At 43.0% G+C, this 19,290-nt stretch overlaps 1 protein-coding gene across 1 annotated transcript in view; it reads right to left on the bottom strand.

Annotated features, from left to right (window-relative positions):
* Window positions 1-16,272: 16,272 nt before the first annotated feature.
* The window catches only part of IL17F (interleukin 17F), a 6,285-nt gene continuing 3,267 nt past the window's right edge, over window positions 16,273-19,290 (bottom strand). Inside the window, exons 2-3 of the mRNA XM_006765721.2 lie at window positions 18,044-18,249; window positions 16,273-16,882 (exon numbers count right to left, since the gene is read on the bottom strand). Coding sequence (XP_006765784.1) covers window positions 16,618-16,882; window positions 18,044-18,249 — 471 coding nt within the window. The 3' untranslated portion in view covers window positions 16,273-16,617. The remainder of the gene's footprint in view (window positions 16,883-18,043; window positions 18,250-19,290) is intronic.

Below are 19,290 nucleotides of genomic sequence, written 5' to 3'. Positions count from 1 at the left end.
GGTCATCCCCTGAGGGGTCCCAGACTGTGAGACGGCACAGGCTGGGCTGAGGGACGCCCCCTCCCCGCCCACTGCACAAATTTTTGTGCACCGGGCCTCTAGTTGTACATAATGTTGCAATGAACATATTAATGCATAATAATTTGGTGTTTGGGCTTTCTTTGGATAAATACCCAGAAGTACAACTCCTGCTGCTCAAATTTAGCAAAACCTTTGTTATAAGAAATTATATTTATAATTGAAAACAGTACATTCATTCTACCATGTCATGATATCAGTGTGATGAGCAAATAATTTTGCCCAAGGGAAAGTTCCAGAAAAAAGAACAAAGGTACTTGCAGGCTACAATTAATTTTAGTATACCCTATGTTTATATGTTTCTATCAGGAGGTTGCGTATTTGCAACTTGGGTATAAGCATTTGTTTAATATTTCTTTAATGAGGGATTTCAGGTTATTTGCCAAAGTTTTTGAAATGACAGAGGAGCACATAATACAGTAGCTTATTTTAACTTTTGCTCCTGAATAGATGTTGTTGTTGAGTAAAGTATTCGTGAAGCTCATCACTGTCCCGGATAGCCTAGCCTCTATCTCTGTGTCACATCCAACTTAGCTTCCACAAACCCTCTCCTCTCTAGACTCTAAGCAAGCCATGTGGTTAACCAGACTGTCTGCAGCCTCTCAACTAGTTGATGGCTCACTATGGTGACGCTTACAGCAAAAATGTAATAACCCTGTCTCTCAGATCCAGAGGGAAAAAAAAAGGAAGAAAAGAACTAACGTGCTTTTCATTTCAATGAAGGAGAAATTCTGATTTGACTAATGAGTGAATTCAGTACAAGTAGAAAGAGAGCTACTCCAACGCCATTTTCTTTGGAGATTCTTCCCCTTCCTTTTTTTTTTTTTTATATTTTATTGATTTTTTACAGAGAGGAAGAGAGAGAGATAGAGAGTCAGAAACATCGATGAGAGAGAAACATCGATCAGCCGCCTCCTGCACATACCCCACTGGGGATATGCCCGCAACCCAGGTACATGCCCTTGACCGGAGTCGAACCCGGGACCTTTCAGTCCGCAGGCCAACGCTCTATCCACTGAGCTAAACCGGTTTCGGCTCTTCCCCTTCCTTCTAAGGCCCTCTGTGGGCCCTCAGCATCAGCTTCAAGATCAGGACTAAAGAAACATTAAGCAGAGCAAACATTTCTCTATTTACAGAAAGAGTAAAATATTCAAGGTGGTCATGGCTCAATCTGAAATGCTTCTGAGTTGTTGCTGTGGTTGTAATTTTCCTAAATTTGTTGAAACCCTGACAGATCAGCAAGTCCAAATAAGCTGTAAGAAGGAAGGAAGGAGAGAAGGAAGGAAGGAGGGAAGAAAGGAAGGGAGGGAGGAAGGGAGAGAGGGGAGGAGAGGGGAGGGAATCGGAGGGGAGGAGGGAGGGAGGGAAAGAAAGAAAGAGAGAGAAAGAAAGAAGGGAGGGAGGGAAGGGAATGAGAAGGGGGGGAGGAAAGAAGAGAGGGAAGGAAGGGGAAAGGAGAGAAGGGAGGGAGAGAAAAGAGAAGGAAAAAAAATTCTATGGAGAAACTGCTGCTCAGCAAACATGATAATACTCAGATGTGAATAAAAGAATTAATGAGTTCAAGCATCCATGTTTACCTCAATAGCACATATTTAGAAATGTGGGTGCATCCATCATAAGTGTGAGTGTGACTTGGCCACAACGTCCTTCCACTCTTTCATTTCTATTCAGATCAGTAGTAATCTATATATATAAATGGCTAAGCAACTGTCTGACCATCCAACTGGTAGCTATGATACACAATGACCACCAGAGGGAAGACGCTCTGACCAGTAGCTATGATGCACACTGACCACCAGGGGGCAGACACTCAACGTAGGAGCTGCAGAGCTGAGGTGACTTGGCAGTGGTGGTTCTCAGATGACACACCCTGGAACCAGAGAGGAGGGAGTCCAATTCTGTGATGTGTCGCCTGAGAACTGCCCTCTCACAATCCAGTACCCCGAGGGCAGTGGTTGGCAAACTGCGGCCCCTTGAATGTGGCTCTTCCACAAAATACCACGTGCGGGCGCACACGTACAGTGTGATTGAAACTTCGTGGCCACACTCAAGGGGCCAAAGAGCCACAAGTGGCTTGTGAGCCACAGTTTGCCGACCAATGCCCTAGGGAGATGTCAGAGAGACAGTTTGGGCTCAATCCCTGCAGGCCAGGCCGAGGGACCCCCCCACCTGCCAGAGGGACCCCACTCACTTCACAGACACCCTTCGAGCCACGGCACTGCCCTAGGTGCGGCCCACCAGGGAGGGACCGCCTGAGTTTGGCTCCAGGGCATGTCTGGCCCATCTAGCCCAGTCCACCCCATCAGCCACCTTCTAATTAATTTCCTTTCAATGCGCACGAATCTGTGCACTGGGGCACTAGTCAAATATAAAGGGCAAATCTCATGCCTCATCTTACAGAGTGATTTTTAATGGACAAGTGCAAATGATTGTATGTTGTTTTTATAGCATCTAAATTAAACCAAACAATGTAAACTTGAAATAGGATTTATAGGGCACTTTACCTACTAAATTTCCATAGACAACGACCCGGGCTGACAAGAGTAATATTGGCTGGCTTTTTTCTGTCTCCCCTTCTAGCTCATGAACATCACAGTAGAGAGAGCAGCACCTTATTGATCTTTGATTCCCCTGCTGACACAGTGCTAGAACCTTATAAAGAGCGTTTTCGGAGAATCTCTGGAAAATTGAATCCACTTCACCAGCTCAATTGTGTCAACCTCCTGGAGCTGTGCATTTTCCCCAAAAGCCCTGAAAAGTGACATTTCAAAGAGAAGATTTCAGCAAAGTACAGAGATATACCTCAGGGGCAGAGTTCCTTCCCAGTGCCCTGCAAACCCTATCGCATAGAAAATGGTCTGTTTTGCTGAGTTTGAGGCCCAGCCATAGCTGACTTCCTGGAAGAATCCCAAGTGAGGATGGCCACAAAGAGTGAAAGGCCCCAGAAGTGAAGGAGGCAGCTTTTCCTAGAAAACAGCATGCCAGGAAGAAAAGCAATTACCTGCTCAACTTTTTTACCTTATTGCCTTTAATATATCAAATTCAAAGAATTTGATGAAGACAAAGGATTTCAAACACTCTTTACATCAAATAGGACTGCCGTGCAATGTTTACTTTTATGCATCTAACCTTGAACTGCTGGGAGTAAATAAAGGTCATTTTGGAGGCTGAAAATGTAGGTCAGACATCTGGTTTAAGTTCGTGGAAGGAGCACTCCACCAACACTGACTTCCTTCCCCTGAGGTTACTGTAAGAAGTTGCCTGTTTTGGTCCCATGATGAGAAGCCAGCTTTGGGTCCCACAATGCTCTCTGTATGTCTCCCACACAGGGCACACCACAGTCAAACTGAAACAGCATCCTTCTGCTCCTGTCAGACCCACCAGAGGGATGAGTCAGAGCATTTCCCAGCCTGCACTCCTGCTGTCACCAGAGAAGTTCCACTGGGCTGGTCACCAGATAAAGCAAATTGTCCTGAAGGATAGAAAGGGGGCCTGGAAATAGACCGAAATTACTGTCCTGCAGCAGGGACAGTAGCCCAGAGATTAGAAACGAGCAGATCATGCCTGATAATTCCTGGAGTGGATGCCCTTCCCAGGAGTACAGTGCTCAGGCTGATCCAATATCCAAGCTGATGAGGAGATACCCAGGCCAGATTTTCAAAAACAATCAGATACACACAGCATTTGATTTTTTCCCTAACACAGCTATAAGAGACAAACACAAATTGGTGACTTCCTCTATCTCCGGGGCAGATTACTCCAACCTCCGCTTTCAGTCCTCACATCATGTTATCCTCTTCTGTCATCAAAAGCTTCCTCTGCCTCCCTCTTATAAAGACACGTGTGACTACATTTTGGGTCTACCATAACAGTCCAGGATAATGTCCCATCCCAATAGCCTTTATTTAATCATATGGACAATGGCTCTTTGCCACTTAAAGTAACACTCACAGGTTCCAGGAATTAGGGCCTAAATATCATTAAGGGTCATTATTCAGCCGACTACCCCACACAAGAAAGATTTTTAAAGAAGAAAACAATCATACAGGCTCTATAACACTCTAAAAACAATGGGATGTTATATTCTCTTGATTACTGAGAAAAGAATTTCTGAGATCGTTCTCGTTTTGAACATCAGGTCATCGCCGTTTTCTAGTAGCACAGAGGGCTTATGAACAAGAGCTCGGGCAAATAAGTGAAACCAGAGATTCAGCTCTATTCGGCTTCAGAATAATTACAAGGCATGAGATCATTTTCTTTCAGTAAGAGTGCCCAGTAATCTTTGAAACTTAATAGTAGAATTTTAAAATGTACATTTCCAAGAAGCATTTTTCTTGCCTTGCATTATATATCTTAAAATTTCCTACTTTTTTTTTCTGAGAAATGCACACAGTTGGGCCCTATAATTATATAAATATAGGGGTGGGCAAAAGTAGGTTTACAATTGTGTGTATGTGAATCAGAGTTTATTTTTGTATTATTTATTTATTATTGTATTATTATTAAATTACTTTTGCCTACCCCTGTATAGAGTGGAGCAATCTGGGAAGCTGCAGTTCCTGAGGATTAAATTGCTTTGTAAAAGGTGATTTTAATGGTCATTTATACTGTAGGCAGAGTTGCATCTCTGCAGACAATGTCTTTATAGAAAAACTAGAGGCCTGGTACACAATTTTGTGCATGGGTGGGGTCTGGCTGGCCAGCCCAATGGGGGCCCATCGAGCCGGGCTGGCAGTGGGGAGGGGCCACGGGCAGTTGGCCAGCTGGCCCCGCCCCCGATTGGAGGGGGGCGAGTGGGGACAGGGCCAGCTCAGGGGAGGGGCCACAGGTGGTTGGCCAGCTGGCCCCACCCCCAATCAAGGTGTTGGGGGCCAATCGGGCCTGGATCAGGCTGGTTGGCTGCTGCAGTGCGCGTCACAACCACTGGTCATTCCAGTCGTTCTGGTCATTCCATCGCTCCAGTCACATTTCATATATATATATAGATGCCTTTCTAACTCTCAAGGATATAGAGACCTCTCAAAATATTAAACATAGAACTACCATATGATCCAGCAATTCCACTTCTGGGTATATCTGAAGGAAATGAAATTACTACCTAGAAGAGATACCTGTACACCCATGTTTATTGTGCATTATTTACAATAGCCGAGACACAGAAGCAATCTAATTGTTCATTGACAGATGAATAGATGCAGAAACTATGGTACATATATAATGGAATATTATTCATCCATAAGAAAAGAAGGAAACCCTGCCATTAGTGACAAGATGGATTAATCTTAAGGGCATTCTGCTAAATGAAATCAATCACAGAAAAATGAAAATACCATCTGATCTCACATGTGGAACCTAAAAACATTTTTTTTAATTAAAAACTCAAACTCATAAAAGCAGAGAACAGATTGGTGGATGCCAGGGTGAGGTATGGGGGGAGGGGCAAAAGTACAAACTTCCAGTGATAAAATAAGTAAACTATGGGGATGTAATATGTCATGGTGACTATCCTATATAATAAAAGGGTAATATGCAAAAAATTGACCGAACGACCAGTTGCTATGATGCGCACTGACCACCAGGGGACAGATGCTCAATGCAGGAGCTGCCCCCTTGTGGTCAGTGCTCTCCCACTAAGGGAGTGCTGCTCAGCCAGAAGCCAGGTTCACGGCTGGCGAGTGCAGCGGCGGTGGTGGAAGCCTCTCCTGCCTCCGTGGCAGCGCTAAGGATGTCCAACTGATGACTTAGGTCTGCTCCCCACAGGCCTAAGCCATCAGTCAGACATCCCTCGAGGGCTCTAGGACTGTGAGAGGGCGCAGGCTGGGCTGAGGGACTACCCCACACCCCGAGTGCACAACTTTCTTGCACCAGACCTCTAGTTGTTAATAATTCTGTACTGCATATTTGAAAGTAGCTAGGAGAGTAAATCTTAGAAGTTCTCATCATAAAAAAAAAATTGTAGCTATGTATGGTGACAGAGGGTAACTAAAATTACTATGGTGATCACTTTGCAATATTTTTAAATACCAAATCATTATGTTGATGATTTGGTAACTAATACACTGTTATATGTCAGTTATACCTCAATTTTTTAAAAAGGTACCAACCTCTAGTTATATAGATAGATAAGTTCTGGGGATCTAATGCACACCATGGTGACTACAGTTAACAACACTGTATTATATATTTGAAAGTTGCTAAGATAGTAAATCTTAAAAATTCTTATGACAAGAAAAAAACGTCACTTTATGAGGTGATGGGAGTTAACTAAACTTACTGTGGTAGTCACTTCACTATATATATATCAAATCATTATGTTGTACACTTTACACCTATACAATTGTATATGTTAATGACATCTCAATAAAACTTGAAAAAAGTAAAACCACCATTTTATTTTTATCACAAAAAAATGGGTAAAGGCTCAGCTGAGCAGTTCTCTCATGGGCTCTCTTGAGTGGGCTGGCTTCATGGGTGTACAACCTGGGCAGTCTCACAGGGCCCTGTGCTTAAATGGGTCCTATGCTTGACGTTCTTAATAACTTTTGACAAGAAATTACACACTGTAATTTTTCACAAGGTCCCACAAATTATGTAGCCAATCTTGCTCTTAAGGTTGTATTCAGATATAGGTTAGGGCTACATTCAACTGAAGTCCCCACTAGGCTGAGTGTGCAGAATGTCTTCCTCACTTGGCAGTCGACGGGGAGCTCATCGAGAGCTCCCAAGGAGAGCATCTACACATGGCCTTCCCAGCAGGGCAGGTGGCTTCCCCTAAGAGCACCCCAGTGAACCAGGTGGAAGCTGCATAACCTTTTGTAACCTAGCCTTGAAAATCATAGAGCCTGACAGAAGTTAGCAGGCCTCCACCTGCAGGTGGCTAAATGGAGCAGGGATTGGTTGTTCAAAACCAGACAGTTGCTCAGTGGATAGAACGCACTGACCACCGGTTTGGCTCAGTGAATAGAGCGTCAGCCTGTGAACTAAAGGGTCCCGGGTTTGATTCTGGTTAAGGGCATGTACCTCAGTTGCAGGCTCCTCCATGGCCCTGGGGCCCTGGTCAGGGCTCATGCAGGAGGCAACCAATCAATGTGCTTCTTTCAAATAGATAGTTCTCTCTGTCTTTCCCTCTCTCTTCCACTCTCTCTGAAAATCAGTGGAAAAATATTCTCGGATGAGGATTCAAAAACAAAACAAAACCAAAATAAAAACACAGTCAACCAACCAAGGTAGTGAGCAACCTTAGGAAAAATTGGAGGGAAATTGAATATGTTGCTCAGAGATTTCCAGAAACCTGTGGGTAACAGAGTCTGGTAAAGGACTGGACTTCTATACACAAGGCAAGGTGAAGGCCATTACAATCTGCAGTGTTTATGGAAGTGGTGAAGTCAAGGACCTATTGGTTACATTTCCAATGAGCTTATCATAAAACTTAAAATATAATTGTAGAATTATGCAAATATCAAAGTTAATGTGCTCTCTCTGACGACTCACAGAGAAACTGATCCTTAGAGAAGATTCCATGGTTCAGAGATTCTAGTCCAGGCAAGTGACTCCTGACCAATCTCCACAGAGAGGCAATGTGGCTCGGTGATGAAAGGCAGGTTGCTACCACCAGATGACTATTGTAACCTCAAGAAAAGTACAAACTCAGTTTCACCCATACCATGACATGATTTAGCAGATCCTAAATCACAGAGATATATGACAGCTGAATGACTGAATGCATGCAAGTCAGAAGATTGTCTACTGTGTTGTAACCATTAAACAAGTACTGGCTTTCATTACAAAGGGTTCCAGCCTTAATGAAAATAATAGGAAATCCCTTGGTATTCACCTTCTGTACAATAGGAGTAATTAAATAATTTCTTTCCCTCGTAAATACATATGACAAGGACTTCAATTCAACTAAACTCTTAAACCCAAATCATAATACTTAGCAGATTTCAAAAACTAAGCAACATAGTTCAAAAATATACGTTTCTTTTATACTAAATTGCATTGTCTATGTGTGTTTTCAAATACACTAACCGGAAGTCTGGCATCCCATACACACGTAGGGGACTGAGCCCACAAACTGGGCATATGCCCTTGACCAGAGTCGAACCTGGGAACCTTTAGTCTGCAGGCTGAAGCTCTATCCACTAAGCCAAACCGGCCAAGGTCAAACCTTGTTTTCTTAATGGAATCTCACTTGAGGTTTGAGATGACCGCAGAAGGAAATCAGGCATTTGACAAGTGGTCTGTGGGAGAGCTGGGGTTTTTCTCTTAGGTGTTGAAAAGCCAAGGAGTGTGGAATCAGCAGATGCCTAGGAAACTCTTGCCCGATGGACTAGTATTTTTAAGATTTTTCTGTGAGCACCGTGTCCCATCTGGGGAGGCCAGTCACACTCAGATCCCACTCCAGCATTCAGCCCATGCAGCCTATCCAGAGCTGGGCCTCCCAGGGCTGGTTTCTGTCATTCATGAGACTGTGGTTGTGGGAAATGGTTACATGGCTTCTGCTGTTGTCACCACCATAAACAAGGTTGGTCCTTGCCTGTAGGCCATGCAAAGGGCTGTGATAGTTCACTACAGACATCATGTAAGGAAACCACAGAGGTAAGCCAGGGGAGTAGGAAGTCTTCAAGTTTTGTGATAGCCACAACCCCAGAACAACTCATTAATCCATATTTGTCTGATGCATTGATTTACGTGACTTTGAAAACAAGAATTAGAAGGTGGAAGCATTTATCCATAGACCCCACTTGAGGTGGCCTATGAAACTAGTGAGTAAGACTAGTAACAATTGGGCAGAACTTGGCACTGTTCTAATGCCTGACATTCATTATTTCTTTTAATCCGCACCACAATCTTATGAGGGTAGTTGAAGAAACTGAGGGTCAGAGATACTAAGTACCTTATCCAAGATAGACTATAGATATGAAAACACACAGAGAAGTTTAACATGGAAGGTAACTGTACATATACAGGGATAACCTCTCATTTACATTATGTAGTTCACAATAAAATAATCAAAACCTCTATAATAATTATCTACTTTTTATAAGTAGAGAAAATTAAAGGTCTAAATATAAAGGAATAATTAAATAAATGCTGGTTCCTCAACTTGAAGGGATAGTATCTAGTCACTAAAAATTATTGTGAACAGTATGTGGAAACACAGACTATTACATTAAATATAATGTTAAGTTAAAAAAATTAGCAAATACAGATTGCATGTATGCTATGATTACAGCCATATAAAACATGTATCTATGAGACAGATGAGCAGAAGAGAAAGAAAAATAAGAAGTTATAGGATATTGTAAGGGGATAGTGGATGACTTCTCTGTTTTTTAATGCACTAAACAATACACTCACCATGTCAGGTGCTATTCGAAGCACCTTAGATACATTATCTTATTCCAGCCTATCGAAAACTCTGTGAAGTAGGAACTCTTGTCCTCCCCATTTAACCATAGAGAAAAGGAAGGTTAGGTAACTTGCTTGTGATCATTAGTAACGGGTGCAGTTAGTAAGTGCCAGAGCTGGCATTTTACCTTGGCACCTGGCTCCCTCAGCCACATGCGTAGTGATCTCTGATAATGCTATGGTGTTTGTACAGTTCAAGAGAAGAGATAACCATTTTGTAGGCAAGAACATCTTCATACTCAAATCTAAGTCACTTTTTTTTTTACCTTAGTTTCAAACTATTTACTCTCCACTACTGAGCAAAATTCTCCAAATCATGTCCACAAGTGAGCCAGCAGTAGGAGGTCACAATTTCTAAAGCACACACTTGACATAACCCCTATTATAAAATTACAAGACCAAGCACCTGGTAGTAGTAAATAGAGAGTGTTTCTGGAAGGACAGTGAGTGGTGGGTTTCCAGTGCTCTTTGTAGATCAAGAGTTAATCCTGAGAACCTCTTATGTAAGAAACATTTTAATCAGTCTTCATTTTCAGATAGGAAAATAGTCTGGTGAAGAAATATTAGATACCTCTCCAACTCTGTGCAAATGTACTCATTAGATAATCAAACAATAGGAGGTCTGCCACCCACGAGACCAGAATTTAAACCTTAAGGCTAATATTTACTAGCTCTTGTGACTTGGGGCAAGTGATAAATCCTCATTTCCCTCATCTGTAACCCTATATAGTAAAGGGCTAATATGCAAATAGACTGAACAACCAGTCGCTATGACATGGGCTGACCACCAGGGGGCGTGCATGGAACATGGTGGGCATCGGCCGTGGCAGGATGGTGGAGCAGGTGAGCGGGAGCACCAGACCATGGCAGGATGCCAGTCGCTGTTATTGGGGCAAGCCTCTGGTGGTTACTAAAAAGTCTTTGCTCCTGCGCTCCGCAGCCCCACCTGGCGTTTGCACCACTGCCAGCACCTGGCGCAGTTCCGATTGCTCGGCGCTGTCAGTGGGCGAGAGTGGCGGCTGATGACCCCAATCGTCCCTCAGGAGCTTCTGCAGCGGGTGCAAGCCATGGCTCTGGTGCTGGCTGCGGGTGCAAGCAGAGCTGGCGCCATCAGCACGTGGGAGCTGCGGAAGCAGGAGCAGGGCTGCTGGCAGAGAGGGGACTGAGGGGCCACGGCAGGGGGGGCCGGGCAGGGGAGCAGAGGATGGGCTGAGACTCACCCCTGTGCCCACCGCAGCCTCAAGGCCCACAGTTCCTTTCAAGGTGCACTAATTCTTGCACTGGGCCCCTAGTATGCGGATAACAATCTTTTCAAACTCCAGGCATTGTTGTAAGAACTAAGATGCACATAAAAGTAGCACAGTGCCTGATACACTTAGCTAACACTCATTGTATATGAGCTGCTATTACTACTATTATCATTTCTATTATTCATCCCTCAGTGGAGTTGTTATTGAGTTTAGCTCCTTGGATCACATTAATACTCCAAGGTTCTGCTGCAAATGCAATTTAATTCTATTGCAAATATAAGAAGATGCAGAATTATAACTTGGGAAGTCATAACCTCCCTGATTATCAGAATCATAATATAAGAGACATATGAAGGAAAAACCTTCCATACATAAAGGTTTCTTCCACTCCCTCACACTTGATCTCACTCACTGCCCAAAGAAATTCTGTTTTCCTGGGCACTCTTTAAAAAAAAAAAAAGAATGTTTTTTATAGTCTTTTTTTGATATTGGACATGTATAAGCAAGGTTTAGAGCTCATCTGCTTCGGAAGCTATCTTTTATCCAATGATTTTTTTCCTTGGCACCAAACAGGTTGCCAAAAAATATATCTCAGAGTTTGAAAAAACATTTGTGTTCCTTTTTACCCAAGGGGAATCCAACTGAACATGTACCACCTCTGTGATTTATTGAATTTAAAATTATTTTCTTCCCATTTACAGCAGTGAAATAGGCTACACTGTTTGGGCCCCAGAGGGAATTTTTTTTTAATGTATGAAAGCTATAGTTTCCTTCACTCTTTTCAAATTAATTTAAAGTGATTTAAGCAAGATATCTACATAATAATAACATATCGACACTATATAGATCATTTATTTAAACTGCCTTAAATTCCAATAGTCCCCCCCGACCTTATCATGGGGGATATGGTCCAAGACCCCCAGCGGGTGCCTGAAACTGTGGATCGTACCAAATCCTAGGTGTACTATGTTTTTTTCCTATACACACATACTTATAATAAAGTTTAATGTATAAATTAGGCACAGTAAGAGATTAACAACAAAATAGTTTAAAAACAGAACACTTACAACAATATGCTCTAATGCAGAGGTTCTCAACCTGTGGGTCGCGACCCCTTTGGGGGTCAAACGACCCTTTCACAGGGGTCGCCTAAGACCATCAGAAAACACATATATAATTACATATTGTTTTGTGATTAATCACTATGCTTTAATTATGTTCAATTTGTAACAATGAAATTGGGGGTCACCAAACATGAGGAACTATATTAAAGGGTCACAGCATTAGGAAGGTTGAGAACCACTGCTCTAATCAAAGTTATGTGAATGTGACCTCTGCTCTCTCAACATATTGTGTTGTATTGTCCTCACCTTTTCACTTAAAGGAAGCACCTCGCAGCTTCTCTTCGGCATATCCGCATCGCCAGCACCACGACTCTTGCAGTTTGGGGACATTATTAAATAAAATAAGAGTTACTTGAACACAAGCCCTTGGGTACCTTGATGCTGACCTAGGAACGCGAAGGGCTACCAAGTGCCTGAGGGGCCAGAGCGTCTAAGCGTGGGCACGCTCCGCAAAGGGATGACGCACCTCTCGCGAGGGACCGCGCGCGAGATTTCATCACGCTCTTCAGTGGCGCGCAATTTAAAACTTATGAGTTGTTTTCTTATGGAAGTTTCCCTTTTAATATTTTTGGACTGCAGTTGACCCCAGGTAACTGAAAAGATGAAAAGCAAACCCACATATAAGGGGGCGAGAGAGTATATACATTTGTATGCAGAGAGTAAATGGTGAGTGTAAATTTCATAACCATGAGGAATATTACAGCTCTAGTGTTTAAGCATAAAACTTGGTGGTGGGTTTCCTGGGGCCAAGCAAAATCGGACCCTTGAGATCTGTGCCTCTTGGGATAATGACTACCAGCCACAAAGTGAATGTCATTTCCTGGTTACTGTCTTAAGTCTTTCACATTTTTATTTCAATTACACGCTACTCTTTTAAAATAGATATTATCCCCCATTTACATACAAGGAAGTCACGTTTCACTCAGAGGGACTAAATTGCCTAAATTCATAAAACCATAAAATGGTAGAACCAGAGTTCAAAGCCAAGAGCTGTCTAAATATTAAATGCCTTTTTGCAAGGGGAGGTGGGGGGAGTGTGGTTGGGGAGAGATTAACTGGGGAACTTATATGCATATATACATAGCCCATGGACAATAGTGTGGTGAAGGCCTGGGAGGGGCGGGTGCAGGGTCAATGGGAAAAAACACAAAAAGGGGACATCAGTAATACTTTCAACAATAGGTAAATTAAAAACTGCATTCTCTACCTCTCTTATTAGAAACAAAAAAAAAGGGCAAACCTATCTAATACCCATTTTTCTCACTGTAAATTACAAGTGAAAATTCTCTCATGAGATGTGGAAAGAGAGGACTAGGGTAGGGAGGGTGGGAGAGATTGTAAGAATAGTATTTTCCCCACAACTAAGCCTTCATAAATAAGAGCAGAGATCAGAAGAGAAGGCTATGTGCTTTCAAGTTTCCATGTGGAAAGAGAAGTTCCCCTGTCCACACATTATGAAGGTGGTGTAATATCTGAACGTGTGAACCACCAGATTTAGACCATTTCTCCTATAGGCAAAGCAAGGAACTGCTGAGTCCCAGAAAACTGAACTGAAAATAGCTTGCTCATTAAGCCGCAGACGAGTCTGAAGTGGCTGCTGAAGAAGATAGATTCCCCGTAAGGGAATTATTTGTAACCTTACGGGAACAAGTGGGCACAGTGTACTACCTTGTGAAGGGGAGAGTCTGCAATTCCTGAATAACAGCTCAAGCTGGGGAAGGAAGCCATAACTCAGGGCCCCAGACTCTGGGGGAACCATGTACAATGCATTTGGAAATGTGGGATAGGTAGGTACGCTGCCCCCGCTCCCAGGGCCAGCCCTAAGTCGCATAGAGCAGTGACTAAAATGGGTCTTTATTGAAAATAAAGTCAATATATATAAAAAGTCATGCACTTGAAGTCAGTGAACCTATTTTAACCACTGACTACCCAAGTGACCTTGAGCAAGTCACCTAATTCCTCTGGCCCCTTGAGCAAGTCACCTAATTCCGTGGCCAATGAGCGCGATTGACCAGGTGATTGACAGGGGCCTATTCAGCTCTAACAATGTGTGATCATAGGGGAGAAGTTGCCTTCTCTGTTATCTTCTAACTGGCCTTCAGGTTTTCAACCCCTTTTGCATATCACCACCAAAAGTATCTTATGAACTACAGCTGTGTTCTTATCACATCTGCAATAGTGCATACAATACCATCCACAAGTGGGCCATTTGCCTCCTGATGTGTTAATTCAATCAGCATTTCAAGAAATATTACTTTTAAAAAATATTCTTTTATTGATTTCAGAGAGGAAGGAAGAGAGAGAGATAGAAACATCAGTGATGAGAGAGAATCATTGATTGGCTGCTTCCTGCACGCCCCCCATTGGGGATTGAGCCTGCAACCCAGGCATGTCCCCTAACCGGGAACCCAACGGTGACCTCCTGGTTCATAGGTCAACGCTCAATCAACGCTCAACCACTGAGCTATGCCGGTTGGGCAAGAAATATTTCTTATGTATCCCTCACTGTATTCGTGTCCACATTATCCCAGGCACATGGAATGACTTGCTGCTCCCATAACACACCAAGCTTTTTGGGGCCTCTGTTGCTTTTGCTTATACTATTCCCTTTGCTAGAAATATGCCTTTCCCCCATTTTTCTCTAAAGCAACTCATATTCCTCTCACTGCAAATGTCATCTCCTTTCTGAAATCTCCCAGTGAGCTATCATCCTCTATATCTTCTCAACATTTCAGACCTTGACTGTAGTACTTAGCACATTGTTTTGAAAATACACATGTACATGTGTAACAAGACAATATCTTGATACACTCAGAGGTGTAATTTTTTTCCTCTGCAATTTCCTTCATCTGTATACTTCTGCTACTCAGACAGGGACTTATCATATGTACTACCCTCCGGCCAGGGCTATTACTGCCAAAATGAACAGAGAAAGGAAGACACATTGCATAGTCTTGAGCATCTAAATGAACTTGGGAGATTCACGGCAAGCATGAAGCTGACAGCTATGAGAGAAAACGTTTTTTAGATTTCAAGAGCCTGAACATTTAATGTATAAATACCAATGTTCATCCCACAAGCAAAAGATTCTGAAGCAAAGAGATGAAGAGCCAGCCTGCCAAACTACTCCATACCCACCCTCACCAATAGATAAAAGTTCTCCACACTAAAGAATTAAAAGTGGGGCCAGGCTCCTGCCACTTGCCTATCCTCAAGCAGAGTTGCAGGTGGGGGTGAGACGTTATGCCCTACTGCCTCTCTGGAACATGGAAGACAGCAGCAATGCAGATGTGCTCTAAGCCAGTGGTATGGCAGCAGTAAAGGAGAAAATGTGATGTGTCATATCTGGGCAAGAGAGGGATAGGAGAACCTTCTGAACGTCACGGAGACCAGAATATAGAAGCTCCTGTGTCCCCAGGAAGCATTAGAGATGGATGAAAGACAACCAGTGACCCCAAAGAAGTCAGAACAAGGCAAGTGCAATACTGTGGCCCTTCCATATGCATTCCTTACTTTTCTGTGTATCTCTGGTGGCTAGCACAGTAGCCAATAAATGCTCCCTTTGTAAAATAATGTAGCTAGGAAGATGGACCAGTAAAGAGTTACCAGGGAACATGGTAACTGTACCATTTTCCATATTTCTCCATATATACCTCAAGAACCATTAATAATAAAATAACTCTCCAACTCATAGAGACAAAGGGCAGATCAGTGGTTACCAGAAGCTGGGGAGCCGGGGAGAGGGGAGATGTTGGACAAAAGGTATCAGTTATAAGGTGAATGAGTTCTGGGATGTAATGTATAACATAGTGCTGTATTGTAGATTTGAAATTTGCTAAGAGTTCACCTTTAATGTTCTTATTACAGATAAAAAGGTAACTCTATGATGGAATGGAGGTGTTAACTAACCTTATTGTGGTAATCATTTCATATACTAGTATATTTGTGTATCAAATCATCACATTGTACACATCAAACTTATATCCTGTTATTTATCAGTTATATCTCCATAAAGATGGAAAAACTAATATCACCAAGCTTCCACACACAAAATAATAATAATAAAATAATTCTAACACTAGTGCTCTGATGAGAAAATATGAAAAACAAATGACAGGTATATAGAATTTCAACATTTTTAGGGCTACAAGGTCTATGAGTACAATGTGAAATGAACACCAAAAGTATTTTTAAACCATTAATATTTTATTATATTAGTACTTGATATATTAATTTTTCTCCTAAAAGTTTACATAACCAATACATCATAAATACATGAACAATTTCCTTGCAAATATAAATATCAGGCAAATGCTCAATAAACGTAGGTAGTAGATCCTTACCCCCATCCTTTCCACCCACCCCAGCCTGCACAGCTCCTCCCACACTCTTACGTTGTAGCTATATTTTCTGCGTTTCCATCCACATGGAACAGAGGTCCATTTTACCAACAAAGCTCCCAGGGAATGGCGCCACATCCCAGAAAATGCATGGCTGGTCATCACACATGATTGTGTGGTAGTCATCCCAGCACATGAACAGAGTGGACCAAGGGCTCCTTCGTTCGCCATTCATTTTCAGGGGTTTGGGACATTGGAGCATTTCAGGATAATATTAGCATTCAGAAGCACCCCAGAAAGTTAACACTATATCTAATACAAAGCTTTGAGAATTCCATGCAAACCACACTAAGAGCAAATCGGGGACCACTCAGGACTTGATGCAGGAGGAGGAGTGGCACTTCTACAGCTTCTTCAGCTAAGTTGAGGGGCAACTCTCAGGCCACGTGCATGGCGGACGATGGGGGTAACGCAGGTGCAGCCAACAGTCACCCTTATCTTCTCCAGCTGGAAGGAATGAGTGCAGCCCTGGGGCTCCCTCCGGAGGACCAGGACCTCTTGCTGGATGGGAACGGAGTTCATAGAGCTGTCTTCCTTCCCCTCAGCATTGATGCAGCCCGAGTGCCTGCACTGGGCCTCTGCAATCTCGGAGGGGAACCGGTGAGGGTCCCTGGTGATGCTGCAGGAGAAGCAGGCAGATGCAGGTGGTGAGAGAGGGAGGGGACATGGACAAAGGATGCGAGCCCTGCAGCCCTGCATGCACCGCAGGGAGGTGGTTCTGAGTAACTCTGTGCTGCAGCGCAGGCTGTGGGTCAGACAGTCTGGATTCATACACAGCCCTCTGGCAGGTGCTTAACTCCCTAAGCCTCCGTTTCCTCAGCTTTGAAATGGGGATTCTCATATCTCTCTCTCTCATGGAATTGTTGAGAATATTCAGTGATACAAATGCATAGGAAGTGGCACACTGTAAATGTTGGCATTCACTACATGTTAGATCTTTTAGTTTATTTTTCTATACAGTGTTATTATAATAATTATTTTTCATCCTTTGCTTAGAGACTAAAATCACCAGTAGGTCTCCCACTATACGGTCTACAAAGCCTACTGCTTGGAAAAGAAAACCAAAGCCCCTGAGGTTTGTAAACCCAATGGCTTCTCTCAATTTCTCCCTCAACAGCCCCCTCAGCCAAGAAGATAAAGGCAGCCAGGCCAATCCAGCCAACCTGCCAGTTGTGTACATTCCCTCATGTGGAAGCAAGACAAGCAGCCCAGCAGCACATCTCATTAACCCTGGAATTGGTTTTCCTACTTAATAATGGGAGAATATAGAGGAGTGCTTGATATTGCAGGGCCCTGCACATCAGACAAAGTTACAAGACTGTCCCCTGAACATCCTGCCTAGGATCCCACTTCCCAATAGGTTTTGCCCCCCCACTGGGCTCTCTTCCCCACTCCTTGAAAACCAGTGTCTAATCTGAATGGATCTCTCGAAACTTGACCTTTTTTGGTTCCCACTTATTCCTATGCAGAGATCATTGTGTAGGTCGCTTTAAAGAGACCTCTCTTCCAACACAGAAAGTTTGTCAAGTCCAATCTATGGCCCCATGAAGCAGGAAAGGGCAGAATCAATGAAAAGTTGGGAACAAAATTGTAAGACTTTGGACCACTTAGAGTAGACCAAAACAGCAAGAAAACTGTGTGCTCCCAGGTAAAGTGGGATTTCTGTTTTTTAAAGAGTATATGTGAGGGCTTTTAGTTTTTCTAAATTTTCTACTTTCTGATTAGAATAAATGCACATATAGTTCCAAAACATGTGAAGATCCATCTCCTTTGCACTTACTTGTAATCCCAGGGGGAGCTCGAGCGGTTCTGCAGGTCATGTGAGATGGAAACAGCCCGGTTTTGATTGAGGATGCGAATGTCAACCCTCACACTGTTGTCCTCCAGAGGAGGACAAAGGGCAGTATCCCCTGCTTTGGGTTTTTTCTGAGCTGCCCCCTCCCTCAGGAGAGTGAGCCCCAACATCAACAGCAGCAGACACTTGACCTGGAAAATAGAAGAGGTTGCAGTTGGTTAGGGACTGTGGTGTCACTTGCTGGCAAGAGACATACCATGCTTTACCTGAACATACCAGCATTCCTGATCATCTGCCACACTCAAGGGGCCAAAGAGCCACACGTGGCTCGCGAGCCGCGGTTTGCCGACCACGCATCTATGAGATCAGGACTTCTCTCTGAACCTCAGAGCCTCACCTAGAAATAGGAACAGTCATACATGAAGACATCAGGGTACCAACTGAGAACTAAACTTGGTATCCTGGTGACTGAGCCTCCACGGTGTGAGACAGAGAGACAAGATCTGGGACTGGATGTAAATCTTGACCCAGCCTCCTCCTGAGCCTCTGATTTCTCTCCTTTCCAACTGGATTATAATACTGGCTTTATAATAGTATTCACAAGATTAAATGAAATGTTCTATGTATAGCTCCTGTCCATTTAACAAAAACAGAGGCTTACTAAATGATAGCTCTAGCTTTTCTTTCCAAGATCCCATAAACCTTCCACAACAGCCTTCCTCCCAGCCATTCCTTCATCTAGAATACATTGCCCACCTCAATCTTTCCAATTCCTGTCCTTCCATCAAGACCCCACTTGGGCATGGTCTCCTCCAGAAACTGTCCCTAAAGTAGTTCAGTTAGGAGTATGTTAATTATCCTTAAATCATGACGTTTTTACCATACACCACTTAAGCAGCATTTCTTTACTGAATGAAAATGTACGGTCTGTGTTCATGTCAGATCTATGCCTGTTAGACTGTAAATTCCTGCAGGAGAACGTGTCATACATAGAACAGGTGTTCCATAAATACTTTCTGGATGGACAAAAAGTGGGTGAGTGAATGGATAAACAAAAGAATACAGTTAAATTGACAATATAGTTAATTTCCCACAATCAATGAATTAAGAAAAATGCTAAAGCAAAGTTTCAAGTATCCATGCTAATTGAAAGAAGCAGGGACACTAATGATGCCCAACAACAGAGTTATGGAAACTATTTCTTTTTAACCTTTATATTGAAATATTGGTTT

Source organism: Myotis davidii, unplaced genomic scaffold (assembly GCF_000327345.1).
Source record: "Myotis davidii unplaced genomic scaffold, ASM32734v1 scaffold240, whole genome shotgun sequence".
Classification (NCBI taxonomy): Eukaryota; Metazoa; Chordata; class Mammalia; order Chiroptera; family Vespertilionidae; genus Myotis; species Myotis davidii.
This window is presented reverse-complemented; position numbering and strand designations above follow the sequence as displayed.